The sequence below is a fragment of the Myripristis murdjan genome, chromosome 22, assembly GCF_902150065.1.
Source record: "Myripristis murdjan chromosome 22, fMyrMur1.1, whole genome shotgun sequence".
NCBI classification, from domain to species: Eukaryota; Metazoa; Chordata; class Actinopteri; order Holocentriformes; family Holocentridae; genus Myripristis; species Myripristis murdjan.
This window is the reverse complement of record NC_044001.1, coordinates 27,283,942-27,300,114: the sequence shown is the minus strand read 5'-3', so window position 1 is coordinate 27,300,114 and position 16,173 is coordinate 27,283,942. Positions and strand designations below refer to the sequence as shown.

The window sequence follows — 16,173 nt, the reverse complement described above, 5'->3', positions numbered from 1 at the left end:
TAAACAAGACTTTGAGAATGAAGACCATAGCCAGCATGGAGAAAGTCTTTCATGATTACAAAACAGCTTTACTGCAGTGAATAACTTAACTATACTAAAGCCAGTCTGTAAAGTAGAGACAGTGAGAATTTGGTCAATGGTTAGTGGGGATGGGTAGAATGTGAATACCTGACCCACGCCCCTAGGGATCTGTCAGAACCCGGCTTTGGACAAAAATTTAGAAATGATATTCGGGTTCAGGTCGGGTTCGGTCATGTCAGTGTTATTTTAGCGATAAAAGATGGACCTACTGTCTGTTCTGGGCAACTTCCTGTATAGTGCTAGAGTTTACATGGCAACACGTAGGCTATTTCAGGCAGTAAAAGTAACCCTATGATGAAGAACAAGCAAAATCTGGGGCTCAGGTTGGGTTCCGACACAAAAAGAATGCCTGTCCAGTTCGGGCAAAAATATGCAGTCTGATCTGCACTCTGGGCCAGGCTAACAACAGGCCAGCAACAGAAACGAACACCCTGAAACAGAGGTAATCTAACTATCTGTCTATGTGGCAATAGACAGATAGTTAGATTAGGAAAGTGAAGTTCATTGAGCCAAGTCGTATCACTGGCGTTGTTATCAGTGTACATATCATAAAGGATTACAACTGGAAGGACTTCTATGGAAACAGAAAAACAAACATTAAAGGAAAATGAGTAAATTGTCCATTTCACACAGATAATGCTGTCATTAGAAAAATGGTTGGAAAGTACAATCAGCTCATATCATTTTTGCATTTTTTGCAAACAAAACCCAGTCTACAAGAAACATTTTTTGCGTCTACAATGCAGAGATCACACACATTTGCATCTCATAAAGCTGTCTCTGTTTCTGAGAGCAAAGCACTAGTGGACTTTCCTGGGAGCTCAGGTGTTGTCTTGATGAACATGCGGGTCTTTCTCTTTGACACTGGCAGCAAGTTTATTTTGCGCCTTTTGATGTACTTTTTCGTGGGCACCACTTTCCCCGCACCAAAAGCAGTTGCCCGGGTCTCGTTAACAGGAGTAAATGATTTGACACTAATCAGTGTCTGGTTATCCTTCTTGGAGATGAAGATAGAAGACGCAGCTGGAGAGGGTTTTGGCTTTTTGAAGAATATTTGCTTTCTGTTTTTTGATAATGATTTGGATAGAGTTTTCTGGGACTTGATCTTTGGGAAACGAGATGCTCCAGTGACAGCCACCACCTTAAGTTTAATAGGGGCTTCGGATATGCCTGCCATATTCCGTGCCTGGCAGCGGTACTCACCAGCATCCTTGTACGATAGACCATTGAGGCTAATGATTGACCAGCGAACTCCCACTCGAGGAGATTTCTGCATAACTGAAACATAAGAGGCAGAAAATTTTAAATCATCAAATAGAACACAGTGCAGTTCACACTGACCCAATCCTACCATACTGAAAACATTTATAAAAATATATACTTTTTCTCTAAATGGTCTCTTTACGTAAATGGGCAGACACATTTTTTCACATAGACAACTTAAAGGCCCTTGTTGGTGCTTTCAGTATTTCTCAGTAGAAATACTGGTTCTATGTACTTACATTTCCACAACATATTGCACCCGTTATGGTATGGCTGTATGTACTGATCCCATGCATACCAGAGCTTTGAGTGACAAGTTGGCAGCTTCTCACACACTAGAGATGACCATGCATGTTGGACAGATTCTGACAAATGAAAGCTAACAGCACCTATGAATAACTAGAAAGGTGCATTATCTGGAGAAGATGTGTGACTGCTGTGTCAAACAGAACAACAGCACTGTTGTGTTTTGATGACTTGAAACTCGGCAGAGTGAAACAGCCTCTCTGCTGGAACATCATCCCCAATTATCAGTTCCAGGGTTTATGAGTGGCGATGAATTCATTTGCCACAGAAGCAGAACATTATAAGGTGGCTATTTTGACCAAAAATTCAAATTTGAAAAATGAGGGATTTTGATTACATGCTGTGAAATCTTTAACACGTCTGCATGATTTGCAAACTGGTTTGTTGTAATGTAAAAATGTGGGTAAACTGTAGTAAATGGGTCAAACATTCAAAACGTTTAGTTGACATTAAGTTAACTAAAGCACATATGGACACAGGGTGTGGCTAATAGCTACTACACTGCATTAGCAGACATCAGTTAGCATTAACTCAGCTGCTGGGACTAATTAACATCATTATCAATATAGATATGCCCCAATAATATTCTGCATTCAGTTAGGGAAGAAATGGAAAAAAAACCTCTGCACTCAAAGGAAACTTATGCTCATATATTCTCAGAGAAACAGTTTCTTTCCCACTCTGTGATTAGATTAGCCTCTTCAGTATCTAATCTTTAGTACCCACTGGTTTGGTCCTTAAACATGAAAAAGCTCGACCAGCACAACACATCACAAGTTAGCAGTGATGATTTTATCTGACAGACACTTTTTGGCCAAGGCACTGACTTTGTTTAGCTGTAAATTCATATATAAAACATGTACAAAGCTGAGTAGAAAAAAATAATTTAAGAACAAAGAACAACTTTGATGAAATAAGGTAGTGCTACTTACAACTTGACAGTGTCTTTGGGAGCTGTTCAGAGTTGCCTGGGACGTCCCGTTGGCAGCAATCTATATAGCATTACAAACCATGACAACATAATTTGATTATTCTTCAAATGTGAGTGATATCATTTCATCACCTGAGAGTGACCTAAGAATAGTTACCAGTATAAGCTGAGGCTTTGATCCAGGTCAGAGTGGGTGTTGGGTAGCCAGTGGCATCACAGCGAAGGATTACGTTACTGCCCAGTGGAGAAACGATTCTGGTGGCTGCAGGCTGGACTGAGGGCCTCATACAGCGGGACAGGTCTGCCTGGGTTAGCAACAGCCCTGACTGCCCCAGAGACCTGCTGCAGGTCAGCAGCTGGTCCATGAGAACAACAGGGCTTCCCAGGGACATTGACAAAGACATGGCCATGGAGATCTGGCAGTCACACAGCCAGGGATTGTCATGGAGACCTGGGTATCCAGGACAAAATTGCTTCATTCACATGGTAGCCATTTCTGACTTACATCATACTCAGGGCGGGAAACGCTAAGATGATAACTGATAATGCTGGCAAATATGAAGGTGAGAAACACCCAGTTTGGGAAAAGAAAGGTAAAATGATGATCTGACTAACATTAGTAAGGTAAATAAAGTAGTCGATAAAAGATACAAGCATGAGTTTATTTTATATTAGAAGTATTAGATGTAGATATAGAAGGAGATGCCTTTCTATTAATCCAAAACATACAGTACCTAAAACTCTTCTTTGCACAGGACCTCCCTGTTGTCCTGGAAGGGGGAACCAAAGATCCAGCAGCTCAGCAGGTAATATAGTTAACCTGGGGGAGAGAAGAGAAAGAGAATTAATATTCTTGTTAATTCGCTTGTAAGACTCTCTAGAGTGGCTTTTGCCAAAACACAATACAACACTCAGCACTTAGAGGCTTGCAGTTGTTAACAAATCTTCCCTCACCCACGTCTGGTGCCATAATGGAGGTTTAGCAAACTGGCTGTATACAGTTAATGTCTTAATGTATAGCAATGTAAGCAAAAAGATTATTTTTTGTGGGGGTGTGTGTCAGTTAAATGATGCAGTCACAGCATGACTGAACATTTGCAGTTTCACTAACATCAAATTTCATCACTTCATTCATGCTCCCAGAAAGAGCAATAATCACTCACACCCTGTTGATTTTGGCAACCTTACAACAAATCCTCTTGCACCACCTGCAACTAAACACACCTCCACCACAACTTGTCTTTCCCCAAAGTTGCCAAACCTGCACTTTTGAACATTGTCTATTCCAGTGCATGGTCCCTTCACATACAGACACACCTGTTGCTGGAGAGATCCAGGTAGGTGATGTTAGGGAGAAAGAGAGCAGCATGGGCAGGCAGGCTGGACAGCCGGTTATTGTGCAGGCCCAGAGTTCGAAGGTAAGGCATGTCCCTCAACCCCTCCCAGGGAAAAGCAGACAGGAGGTTCCCGTCCAGCCGAAGCTCCCGGAGCGCCTTCAGATTAACAAAGCTGCTGGGGTGGATGGAGGTGATGGAGTTGTAAGTCAGCCACAGGAACTGCAGCTCTGATAGGTTGTAGAAGGCTGCCCTGGGCACTCTGGTGATTGAGGTCTTCTCCAGGCGCAGTTTGACCGTGTTGGCCGGGGCATTGATGGGAACAGCTGAGATACCAGGGTCGCTGCATTGCACCCACCTGACATGTCACAGACAGTGTAAGTTCTCAAGTATGGACAGATGAAAGTGCCACAGAAGTTTAGTTCATGTGCCTAATTCTGGATAATTCTGAGTATTCCTTCAGTATTTGCCAGGACGTTGATTGCACTGATGAAGCAAACATCAGAAAGCCATTGCTGAACTCCCACTCTGTATTAGTATCTGTTTGAGTAAGCTACTCCAACACAGCTTAATGCATGTGATAAAGCAAGGCTGGAGAGGTTGCTTTTAAAATGTAGAAGTGCAGCCACCAATATGATCAAGCAGACACCTGCACCTTACATTAAACTGGCAATTATTCCACTCTACTGATGCACTTGGAATAGTGTTATCAAGTGTTTTCATGATTATCAGTATGTGTTTGATTAAGTGAACCTGTCAGATAGCAGTTCACCATTTTTGACTGCAGCTAGATTAGTCTAATCCTGTTACTGTACACGTGTTGTAAACAAACAAGCATGAGAGTCAGAGTATTATTACAACTTTCTTTAGCACCATGCTACTGCACATAATTGGCAAATATTTGCTGGTATTTGGTTATGTCATCATCTAACAAACAAATTTGCTTACATGTACTTCACAGAAAATTGCTCCATATTTTATATTAACAATACTGTTGCACTGATGTCACAGCTTAACAATACCTAAACTATTCCAAGCAAGAATTTCATGAAAGAGTGAATGTCTTACAGAAGTGCTAATATGAGCTGAATGAAACAGTGTCACTCCACCTGAGCTCTCCTATCCCAGTGCTTCCATTGCCGCAGGCGCACAAAGATGGACAAGAGTGGACGGCCATCAGGTAAGAATGAAAGGTGACCACAAGCATCAGCAGATACATCTTTCAGCTCACAAGCCCCACGTTTCCAGAAGCCCTCTGTAGCTCCATATTCCCAGTCCAGGTCCTGTCAAGTGTCAGACTCTTTGTACAGCAGCGTGGAACTGGGGGTCAGATTAGCTGAGATTACGCAGGTTTCACGCAGCGTTTAATCCTGTGTCTTAGTGTCAGACAAGCTCATGAAAAGATCAAGCACTTTGAACACAGCCTGGAATGAATTTGATGGACTTTTGATATGGTGGGCTAATTAATAACCCTACACCTTAAAGTGAAAATGATGCACAACATCAGACAGGAAATAATCTCCAACCTTAAAACAGAAACGAATGACAACACAACTGGACAATATTCATATTGCTCCATGTTTTATGAACAAAAAATAGTGTGCACACTATTTTTTGTTCATAAAACGTATGGGGTTTTTGGTTGTCAATTTAGGTTACACACTTCATCTCAATCCAAAATCCCCTTCATTTACACCCTTTTCCAGCAAGAATACACACCACTAATTGTGTGTTGATATGCTGTTGGACAGGTCTGGCATCTAAGAGCAATACTATTCAGCAATATGCAAACTGGGATACACCACTATGCTCCCAGTGCCATCTCTTAGTATTTGCAGCAAACCATCCCATTGCAATGTCAATCACAAGCAGAAAATCCATGTTGTTTACATAAATAACGATAAGAGGAAGAGGAATATAATTTTATTTATATAACAATTTCTAAAATACATCTTAGCTCACTGCCATTAGGAGTCTGGAAGATATGACCATGTGTGCCGTGGTCTCTCTTAGGACTGGACAATATCTCTATTATATCAATAGGACACTAAATATCATCAGGGATTTTGGATATCATAATATTATGATTTTTCCTGGTTTTAAAGGCTGTATTACAGTATAGAGTTGTAATTTTCTGAACTTATCAGACTACAGTAGTTGTTCTATCATTTGTCTCTACCCACTTAAGTATGACAAAGGCATTACTGATGATTATTTATCAAAAATGTCATTGTGTAAATATTTTGTGAAAGCATCAATAGTCATCCCGGCAATATCGATAAAGTATTTGATCAAAAATATTGTGATGTTTGATTTTGTCCGAATCGCCCAGTCTCTCTTGACTTGTAAATATTAACTTTAGCTAGACTCATTCATGTTTAGGTTGTGCATATGTTTATTTTGTAGTAAATTCCAATTTTAATTACTCATGATAAATTCATCTCTTATGCTTCAAAATAATACAATAAATTATTGTTCAGAACATTGATCAAAGGGTTCAAAGGCATGGAAAACTAAGCTCAGCTGGCAAAAATGACAAAAGAAGAAAAAGATACCTCGGTGTTGCAGTGAAAGGACACACTGACTGACTGCACATGTGCATCCTCACATACAATATAAGGCGGTACATTGTTCCACAAGAGCAAGGTTAACCATTTCTCCTTTTTGTCAAATATTTAAAACAGTCTCTAGGCTGTAAAAATGACATGATGCTAAAGTAAATGTGATTTCATTTTCCCAAAACATAGAGCAGGAACATGTACAATATAAACAATCAACATCTTAAAGTAACATCAAAACAATTATACTGCACGTGTCATACATATTTACACACAGTGCAGCTGTACATAATGTGAGCTGGCATTTGGCGGCTGTGATTATGAAGCAGCAGTCTCTGCCTCATGGAGCAGGTCCTGCATCCCAACCTGGAGCCTCGGCCGCCTGTGTGAGGGCAGTCGTCTCACGGCTGGAGCCCGGCTAGTGAGAAACAGAGCCAGCGTCTCTCTCCTCACACTCCCTCGCACCAAATGCTGCTCGAGGAAATCCCTCCTGTTCCTCTCTGGCAGCTGAAACTCTACCAGGCGTATCACTGCCCTCCCCAGGACAAACTCAACTGACACAACCACACTATTACTATAACACCACACCTATTTTCACATATAAACCTGAATCATGCAGGAAATGTGTAAGTGCTTTTGGGATCAGCTGTCCAAGAGTCCAAGCTCTGTCAGGCTCTTGTAAAAAAGTACTTCTCTCTGTGCTGTATTTGGTGCACTCTAGGAGAACATGCTGGACTGTTTCAGGATGTCCGCTCTCACATTACTCACTTAAATGTTTTCCTATAATGTGCAAGTACTAGTTTAACCCACAGTGTCCCAGTCTCAGTCTGCATGATTTAACTGAATCTCTTAGGGAGCCAGAACAATAAGTGGCTTTTGTGATCTGAGGATTAAAAGAAAAATAGTGCCTGTGGATTGCCTGTGGTATAGAGTCAGCTGTTTCATTTCCCTCATCTCCAGCATGCCCTGGACCCCAGCAGAACTTGACTTCAGAACCAGTCCTCCCAATGCTGAAAAAGACAGGTGGGATCTTATTGATAAAGGCCAGGCTTTTGATTTACCTTCATTGAAGAGGTCAGAGAAGCTGCTGAATCAGAAAAAATGAGAATGAGTTGTGAAAACAGAGTTTCCATTTGTGACACTATCACACTGTTAGCCTATTCTTGTAAAAGAGTAAGATCAATGTTCGGCTCTTGCATTTGCCAAGAAGGTTCAGATATCCAGCTTGTATGTTTTGCAATACTTTAATGCTCCATTCCCACTTTCCTCACCCACTGAGTCACGCTGCAGGAAAATGCTCTGTTGACCCTTGATCCCTGTAAAAGACACCAGGCTGGGAGATGTGAAACTAAACCCAATCAACAATTGTTTTTGTTTGTTTGTTTTGTTTTGTTTTGTTTTTCTTTTTCTTTTTCTTCTTCTTCTTCAGCTCTTCGCATACAATACAATGGTCATTTAACGTTCACGTACATTCATGAAAACATCTCATTAGATTGTACATCAAGAACACATTCATTTTCATTTTAAACGTCAACAGGACAATCAAAATTCACAAGGTGAACAGCATCAGCACCTATTAGTATCATAAAAGGAAAAAAAAACAGAAATGGAAAAGAAAAAGAACTATCACAGTCAACCCAATCAACAAGTCACTGTCAGTTGTGGCGTGCGTCCGTTTCGCACAATGTGATTGGTTGATGATTTTACACGCGGTATCAAAGCTCTGGAAAAAAAAATCGACGGCCTTCCGTAGAAAATACGCTAATATTTGCGCCCTGTGTGAAAGCACTCATCACAAAAACAGCAGCTCGAAAAAAATATATCGAAAAAAACCCTTTGTGTAAAGACCTTAAGACAATACGTGAATAAAACAACGGGGAAAAGTAAATGCATAAAAGCAATAACGTGTAAATGTCGATTCTGTTTTTTTTTTTTTTTGGAAATACATTTGGTGTGATCTACAGAAATATTATTTGAATATAATGTGAATTTATATAATATTTGAACCTGAAACTTCAAGCTGATCAAGTCATGTTTAACAGTCGAATGCTGGAGTGACAGATTTTCTGGTCATGTTAGAGTTTGGCAGAGTGAACAATTTTGTTGTTGGTGATTTTTTTTTTTTTTTTTTTTGGGCAGCATTTATCCGTTGAGAGCTGAGGAACAGTGAGTTGCATATTATAGGTAGTTTCTATTTCCCGCCCGCGCTGGAAGACTTGAATGTAGCACGGCCCGCCTTTCGTTAGCTGGGACCAGGAAGTGGGCGGTGCGTCCTGTGAGCAGTCGCCTGGCATGTTTTGATTTGTGAAAGTTAGCGATAGCCGACTTGCCCTTGCCGAGTTGGCCAGCAGTCCAGCTCCATAGTATCTGTGACAGCACTCAAAATGTCCACCGCCACACGGCCAGTCAATGACCAGTACCTTGCCCAGCGACGGGACTTTGAGGAGCTGACGATAGACAGTCAAAGGAGATGGCAAGCGCCTCGTCATGCCGCTCACACTGCGAGAGAAGCCGCACAGCAGCACCACCAGGTAGTGACCAGCTAGCTTAGCCAAACCAGCTCACAGTCAGGCTGCTGGGATTAGAAAGCTATGCTAACCTCAGCCGAGTAATAAACAGGTGACGGTCGGTGTGTATTTTTGTTCATGACAACTTATTTTGTCACTAGAGGGTAGCTACTTTGATTGCTAGGCCTAATATATCGCTAACTGTGCCCGTGTAACAGACCTGTAACGTTACGCCAAACAATATCAGATTAATATGTGCTGGCATACACACTAATTATAGCTAACTAATACCTGGTGGAACATGTGACTAGAATAATGAGGGCCCACCGTGCAGGTCGACACATGCATGATCGACCCCGTTCAACTTTCATCGATAAAAATGTCTGCTCTAATGTGCTCATAGTTAGTGCTGTTGTTGTACAGGACTGTATTTTATTGAGAGCTGTTTCCAATACTCATGTATATGTAAATAGGGAGGACAAAAAAACGGAAACCCCTCTCAGTATAATGTAGTCCAGTGCAAGACCTTTGCAAACTACAACCTCATTAATAAACATAGAATTAAATTTACACAATTTCACAATGTCAACAAAAAATGAGCATTAAAAGTTAAAAGGTAGAATTTATTGCAGTGATGTTGCATTGAACTACATTAGATTGCACAGGTGGATCTACATTACAGTATATTGTCAAACAATATGTGTTGATGACTGTGTTGATTATCAGCAGTGAGAAACGGGGTAGATGAACAGGAATGTGTCTGGATTTATTTCTGTAGAGCAGTAGTACCAGGTTGCTGATCAACCTGACTAGCAAGTAACACCACATTTTTCAACTCACAACCTCCATTTGAGTTCTTTATGTGATTTATGGCTATGTGTTTCCTCTGTGCTTGAGGTGCATGTTAAGTGCACTGTGTAAAGGACTTTACTAGGTGCTGTAAGGCTTTGCTGGATTGGTGTGCTATAAACTCACCAATCCATCTAACTTGTTCTTATCAAAGCAGGGGCACACCAGGGTTATTACAGTTCACTAAAACTAAACTAAAAACTAAAACCAGGTGACAGGAAACATTTTAGTTAACTGAACTAAAAATAAAAACTAGACTTGAAGTGAAATGAAAATGAACTGAAACGATACGGTTGCTTTCAAAACTAAACTAATACTTAAACTGGGAATTCGGAAAACGAACCGAAACTAAACTGGATTGACCACAAAAATTATAAATGAAATCAAAATAAAAACGAATGAAAAATGCAAAACTGTAATAAGTGTGGGGCAGACCCTGGTGAACTGTGTACACTACAGAGCTGGTTTCGATTGTGTTTTCCTGCCTGTGGTGATATCTACATGGTATATAGTCCTGCTTGGAGGAGCTTGTGGTTGTAATGTATCTGGCCACACACTTCAACTTGATTTTTAGTCTTTTGGTGTGACTGTTTTTACTTTCTTTTGTTGCAAGTTATGTTAAATTATTTAGAAGCAAAATTCACATTTCATGTGTAATTATAAAGCGACATATGCAAAACAGTATGGCTAGAATGATGTACAATGACTTTTCAAAATTAAATAAGGACAAATTTATAAATAATTATCTATTTTTATTATATTTACAGTCTAGTGAAGTTGTCTAGAAATCAACTGTTCAACCTCAGTTTATATTTTTACCACAGGGAGGCGCCAAAGTGTCTTGAAGAGAGATTAACTTCCTTGGGTGCATCCCAGTACCCTTAAAATGCCTCCTAGTCTCCTTCACTACCTCCTCCTTTCCTTTGAGCGTCAGAGACTCATTTTAGTATTTATGTTGGGGTGGAAATGTTACAGGATGAATGTTTTTTCATATTGAATTTGTGGGTGAATGCTGTCAGGACATGACCATTCTGGCATTATGAGCAGTCTGACCGGAGCTTCTGTCTCCACAGGGTGACAACAGCAGAACCAGGTCAAGAGCCCCCGCTCACTCCAGGGCCCGGCCTCCATCTTCCAGTGACCCTACCGCCCACTGGCCCCACATCGCCGACCCCACCACCAGGGAGCCGCAGCTGGACGACTGTGAGCGGATGGGGACTCTGTTCGGGATGCTGAACAAGTGCCTGCGTGGGATGGGCTTCAGCCAGATGTACTTTGGAGAGAAGATTGTGGAGCCGGTAGTGATCGTGTTCTTCTGGCTCCTGCTCTGGTTCCTAGGGATCCAGGCTCTGGGACTGGTGGGAACACTCTGCATCATTATCATCTATATCCAAAAGTAAGCAGAGCTGACAGCCAGAGCCAAGTCTCTTACTGTTTATTTGGTTAATGCAGACATTTCCCGGACTCAGTTAATGGTAGGAGACTGTCTGAGGACAGATACTGTGCTTCCAGCGTGGCTGGCTTTGGACATGGCGTTAGTTTGATCAGTCACTACTGAAGGAGTTGTGTTTTGGGTTTCAAGCTTTTTCAGTTAGAATAACTGCAAAAATGAAGTGTACAATCAGAGAGTTTCCCAACAGATTTCAGACAGTCAAACTATTGGTCCTCTCAAACATAACTTTTTTTTTTTTTTTTGTCACAAATGAGGGATTTCAGATATCACCCTCTTTCAGCTGCATGTGAAAAAGAGCAGGGGTCTGAAATGGTTCCTGTATCCGTTGCTTATAAAAATGCCATACTTATCGTTGCGGCACATCATGGCTTTGTGAAGCAATGATAACACAGACTGTGGGGAGGAAAACCCAACACAGGCACCATGGTTGGGAGCAAAATCATTTTTAAAAATTCATTGTCATGTTAACATATCAGATTGCCAGGAAATAAGGGCTGTGTTGAATATATCCACGATATTCTATGTTTTGTTCAGTACATCCACTAAGATCACCTAACTGACTTTTGATCTGTCAGTCAGTTTAAAGAGTGCATACACACTAGCAGAAAAGCCGGTCACACCCAGGCAGCCATGTCACAGTGAGGATTTGTCATCAGGGGTCGCCTGCAGGCTCCTCACTGTGGCAGCACTGAATGGACACGGCCAAAGGTGCAACACTGCTTTGGAGGGCAGTGTAGCAGAACTTTTCTGCCATATATGAATTAGTGTGTATAGTACATGTCTATAAGGTATGGTAAACCTAGTCAACAATGGATATTTTCTTCTTTAGTATTATTCTTGAGTTTCACCATCCACCAAGATTTGTACCATTTGTTCCACCATTGGTAAGTGGGAAAATGGTGCACTTATGGCCAGAAACAGCACAAAATCGGTTAGAGTGACTACCGTGTGTTGAGACTACCAGAGGATAACAGGTGCAGCTGAAGAATGTCAGTCAAAGGGGGGCAGGAGGAATAAATATCATATATTCTTCACATAATGCTTATCATTGGGGAAATATACCATATCTCTGGGAGACTATAACAAGCAATTGCCATATCACTCATTGCACTGAACAGTTGTTTAGTTGTTATTGCTGACATGTTTAGCTCATTACATCCAACCATTAGATAGGTGGGACTTAGTGTTGCAGTCGTGTTTCCCAAATACCAGGAATTAGCATTTCACTAGCAACAATCGACATTAAAGGTAGACCAACTGAGGGATGAAAATGGACAACATTGATTCTAGTTGCTGTATTTTATTCAATGGAACAAAATTAAACTAGTAGGCCTCTGTGTAGTACAGGTTCCATCCACAGGGCTGTGAGAGTGCACACAAAATGGCAGAAAGGCTTCTTTACAGTCAGCATTAAAATGACACCAGAGTGGGATTCACTGTTTCAAGCATTATTGTGTGTTTTACAACTAGACAAAAGAAAGAGCTGTAGGCTACAGAGTCAGGAATTAAAGGTTTAGATCTAAACGGTCAGGACCGTTTGCCCCTGTGTGCTGTTCAGATAACAGTTGTGAAATCACATGAAGCACATTGATGAAACATTACATCCTCTTACCAACAAGGTCAGCCATGTCCTTATTGTTCGTTTGATAGTTTTCCTAATTGCTTAGTAAAAGTTGGCCTCAGCAGCTTTGTGAAAAGGTGTAAAGAGGGCTCTGTCAGCCAGGAACTTGCAGTGCTGCCTTCATGTAGAGCCTGTAGTGAAACCTTCATGTTGTGAAGGTTTCACTACATGTAGAACCTGTAGTGCTGCCTTCACGGTAAGGTGAACTGCTTTGTGGATATGGCCTCAGGAATACAAATCTAGCTCTCCACATATCTGAATGTAAGGGTGACACAGCATGGAGCGTGCCGTGTCACTGGAGAGCTGTAGCAGTCGCCTCTGATATTTTTTCATTTAATGTTCACATTATTTGATACCAAACAATATTCATGTTCAGATCTTTTCAGATAGGTGCATTCTAGTTAAAGGGCTTCATTGGTTGATTGTAAAATGATTGCATTATTCTCTGCAATTAATGATTGATTACCTTGCTGGGAAGGTATTACATTAACAGCTGTTAAAGCCAGATGTTCCACAGCCAGGCTCCGTGTTGGGCATTAAACAACATGCATGTGGATTTTCTGTAGCATGAGCATGACATGGAAGCCAGCTCTGCTCCACTCTCCACAGCCGGGGGATGACTGTCTGTCTCTTTATTATTAGCAGTTAAAGTATTTGTTATTTAATATTTTGGCTCTGCTCATGGTAATGTTTACTTGCAAAATGAGGACAATAAAACCAAAACACGAGTAAAACAGAAAGCGGCTGTTAATCATGATCACCTTCCCAGCACCGCAGCAAGCCCTCAGTTACAGTAAGGGTCACTGTTCTGTGGCTGCTATTAGGGCTGGGACCACTTATCCATAGTTATCAATAAATCCATAACATGTGGATAATCTGTGACTAAAACATATTGTTTCATTATTATTGTTATTTTGTATGGATAAATTAATTTGAATGTCGATTGGTTTTCCAAATGCTCCATTACTGTGTGAGGGGGAAAACTTAGTTCATCTGTGCTGAAGACACTTTGGTACGATGGTGTATTAGTGCCGTTGTGGGAAGGAAAAAAATACAGAGCTGGGAAGTGGGATAATATTTAGAGAAAAAAGAACCTCAGAATTTCCGAGATTAAATTTGTAAATTTACATGAAAAAAAATCTTATACTATTAGATTTAGTTACAAGGAATTACTGGTGATTTTCTCAATATCACAGTCTTCTCATCAGCATTTGGACTTTGAAGAGACATCGCCGTGACTTCAGCCGATTCAGAAGAAAACAATGTTGTGATCCTGGGATAAATTAAGCAGGATCTCCTTGTTCCTAAATCCCATTGCAGAGTAGAATTTGATGGATTGATTTGCAGTTTTCTCTTGTAAAGTTGTGATTTTATCATCTCGGAATTTTAGAGTTTATGTCTCATAATCTTGTGAGTTTTTTTCTCATTATTTTACAACTTTAGTCTTGGAAATCTCTGGAGTTTACCGCCCCTCCCCTGGCTCTATAATTCTCTTCCCCAGTGGCCCTAATTCAGCATCAAGCTTTCGTGCCTCCCTGTGGCAGACATATCAAGTAGATTACAGCTGATCTACTGACAACTTTACACAACTGTAAATATAAAAATATAGATTATATCGATAATTCTCTTCCAATATATTGATTTTTCAAAATTGCATATTGTCCCAGCCCTAATTGCCATCATCACCCAGTGTTTTGATTATATCTGTAATTTTTTTTTTTTTTTTTTTTTTTGCATATGTGAATGCCAGTGTCAAGCTGCCTTTCCACTGTACATGACCACACACACAACTTGGAGTACAGTTGGAATACGCCCCCTAGTGTCAGTCTGACCTGAACCTGAGATTTTGCTTGTCCTCCATCACTAGGTTCCATTTCCAGCCTGAAATAGCCTACATGTTGCCTTCAGCATTTTTATTTTAAATAACGCTGACGTGACCAAACCCGACCTGAACCCAAACATAATTAGTCAATTTTTGTCCAAACCTGAGTATGCGCAATGTAGTAGCTAACTTATGTATTTTAATGAAAAACTCACACAAAATTGATTTATGCATTGTAATCAAATGTTATTCAGTACTTAACATTACTAATCAACTTTAACTGTCATATTCAATCAAGATTAACATCATAATATGCTCATTTTATTTCGTTCATCCCCTGCTGACCTCTTGCTAAAAATAGTGTCATTTGGTCTCGTCCTGTGGGTGTCGGAGTAAATTTGGGTGGCTGAGTTGAAAATTTTCAGCAGATGCGGAGCAGTGGTTGGACAGGAAAATCTACACTGACAGCCGTAGAGGAAGAAATGTCAGCATTCATGTCATGTACAGCGAGAAAACAGCTGAAGAACTTGAACGTTGTGGAGGGAAATGAAGCCTGATTGATGGTTATCAAGACACGTTGTTGGAGCAGAGCCAGGGGAGTGTGTTACGCTGTGTGGCTGAACCGTGACTGTGAGCCATTTGTTTGGTGTAAGCAGTAAAAGCAACATTCTTACTGTACCCGGATGCCTTTAAACAATCAGAAATGCGTGTTTTTGTACTAAACCTACAACACGGCGTGTTCATGTACCTGTAGTGTGGCAGTGTAACCTGTCATGGCAACGAACTGGTTGGTTAAATGGCATTCTAACCTGATTTAACCTAACCTGCTTTAACATTAATCTCATAATTGTGACATTTAAGTCAGAATTGAGAAGTTCAAGTCAGATTTCAGAGAATAAAGACAGAATTTTGACATTTTTCTGACTTTTTCAACATCAGCTTTCAGACGACTGACATGTAAAACAGGAGCTTGATTCATTATGATGAAATGATGGCAGAAAATATTTTAGCAATCAAAAACAGCAGTAAATTTCAGGTTTTGTTGTCTGTTTCTCACAATCAACAAGCAAGTTTTCTCTCTAGAGCCACCATTTTGCACCAGCTATCAACAGTCATGCACGGATTGTAATGCAGCCACTTACTGTAAGTCACACAGGCTGCTAGCTGAATGAAGTCATTTACAAACCCGTTTGCTCAGCTCTGATGGAGAGCAACATGTTCACACTTGTTCATTGGAGTTTGTTGAAAGGCGTTCAGGGAAACAGAAAATTAACTGAAATCCTGAGATTTAACTGTGTGGGAGGATTTTTCATCACTCAAGCATGTAATTTCATATATTTTTCTTTTGCTATTTCTGTTCTTTAAGAGCCATTTGTATATTTTGCTGATACATTTGAAGTGATGAAGTGATGCTAAAATGTCCAGGATCAGGATGGTGATGTTTTGGG

General features: G+C 40.6%; 2 protein-coding genes across 2 annotated transcripts; one reads left to right on the top strand and one right to left on the bottom strand.

Moving 5' to 3' along the window:
• Window positions 1-847: 847 nt before the first annotated feature.
• Window positions 848-5,134, bottom strand: lrit3b (leucine-rich repeat, immunoglobulin-like and transmembrane domains 3b). Its single transcript, XM_030081977.1, has 5 exons — window positions 5,025-5,134; window positions 3,899-4,273; window positions 3,316-3,401; window positions 2,739-3,032; window positions 848-1,359 (listed from the first exon to the last, which is right to left on the bottom strand). The coding sequence occupies exons 1-5, from the start codon at window positions 5,132-5,134 to the stop codon at window positions 848-850; spliced, it is 1,377 nt and encodes a 458-aa protein (XP_029937837.1).
• Window positions 5,135-8,750: 3,616 nt separating this feature from the next.
• On the top strand, window positions 8,751-13,987 carry fam241a (family with sequence similarity 241 member A). The gene is made up of 2 exons (XM_030082082.1): window positions 8,751-9,004; window positions 10,903-13,987. The coding sequence occupies exons 1-2, from the start codon at window positions 8,858-8,860 to the stop codon at window positions 11,227-11,229; spliced, it is 474 nt and encodes a 157-aa protein (XP_029937942.1). The 5' UTR covers window positions 8,751-8,857; the 3' UTR covers window positions 11,230-13,987.
• The last annotated feature ends 2,186 nt before the right edge of the window (window positions 13,988-16,173 follow it).

Bases quoted from the DNA above. Each gene is read 5' to 3' on its own strand.
- lrit3b (XM_030081977.1), bottom strand. From the start codon at position 5,134: ATGTATCTGCTGATGCTTGTGGTCACCTTTCATTCTTACCTGATGGCC. The intron at 4,274-5,024 runs GTGGAGTGACAC...GTGACATGTCAG, and splicing joins ACTGGGATAGGAGAGCTCAG to GTGGGTGCAATGCAGCGACC. The intron at 3,402-3,898 runs GTGTGTCTGTAT...TCTCTCCCCCAG, and splicing joins CTGGATCTCTCCAGCAACAG to GTTAACTATATTACCTGCTG.
- fam241a (XM_030082082.1), top strand. From the start codon at position 8,858: ATGTCCACCGCCACACGGCCAGTCAATGACCAGTACCTTGCCCAGCGA. The intron at 9,005-10,902 runs GTAGTGACCAGC...CTGTCTCCACAG, and splicing joins CCGCACAGCAGCACCACCAG to GGTGACAACAGCAGAACCAG.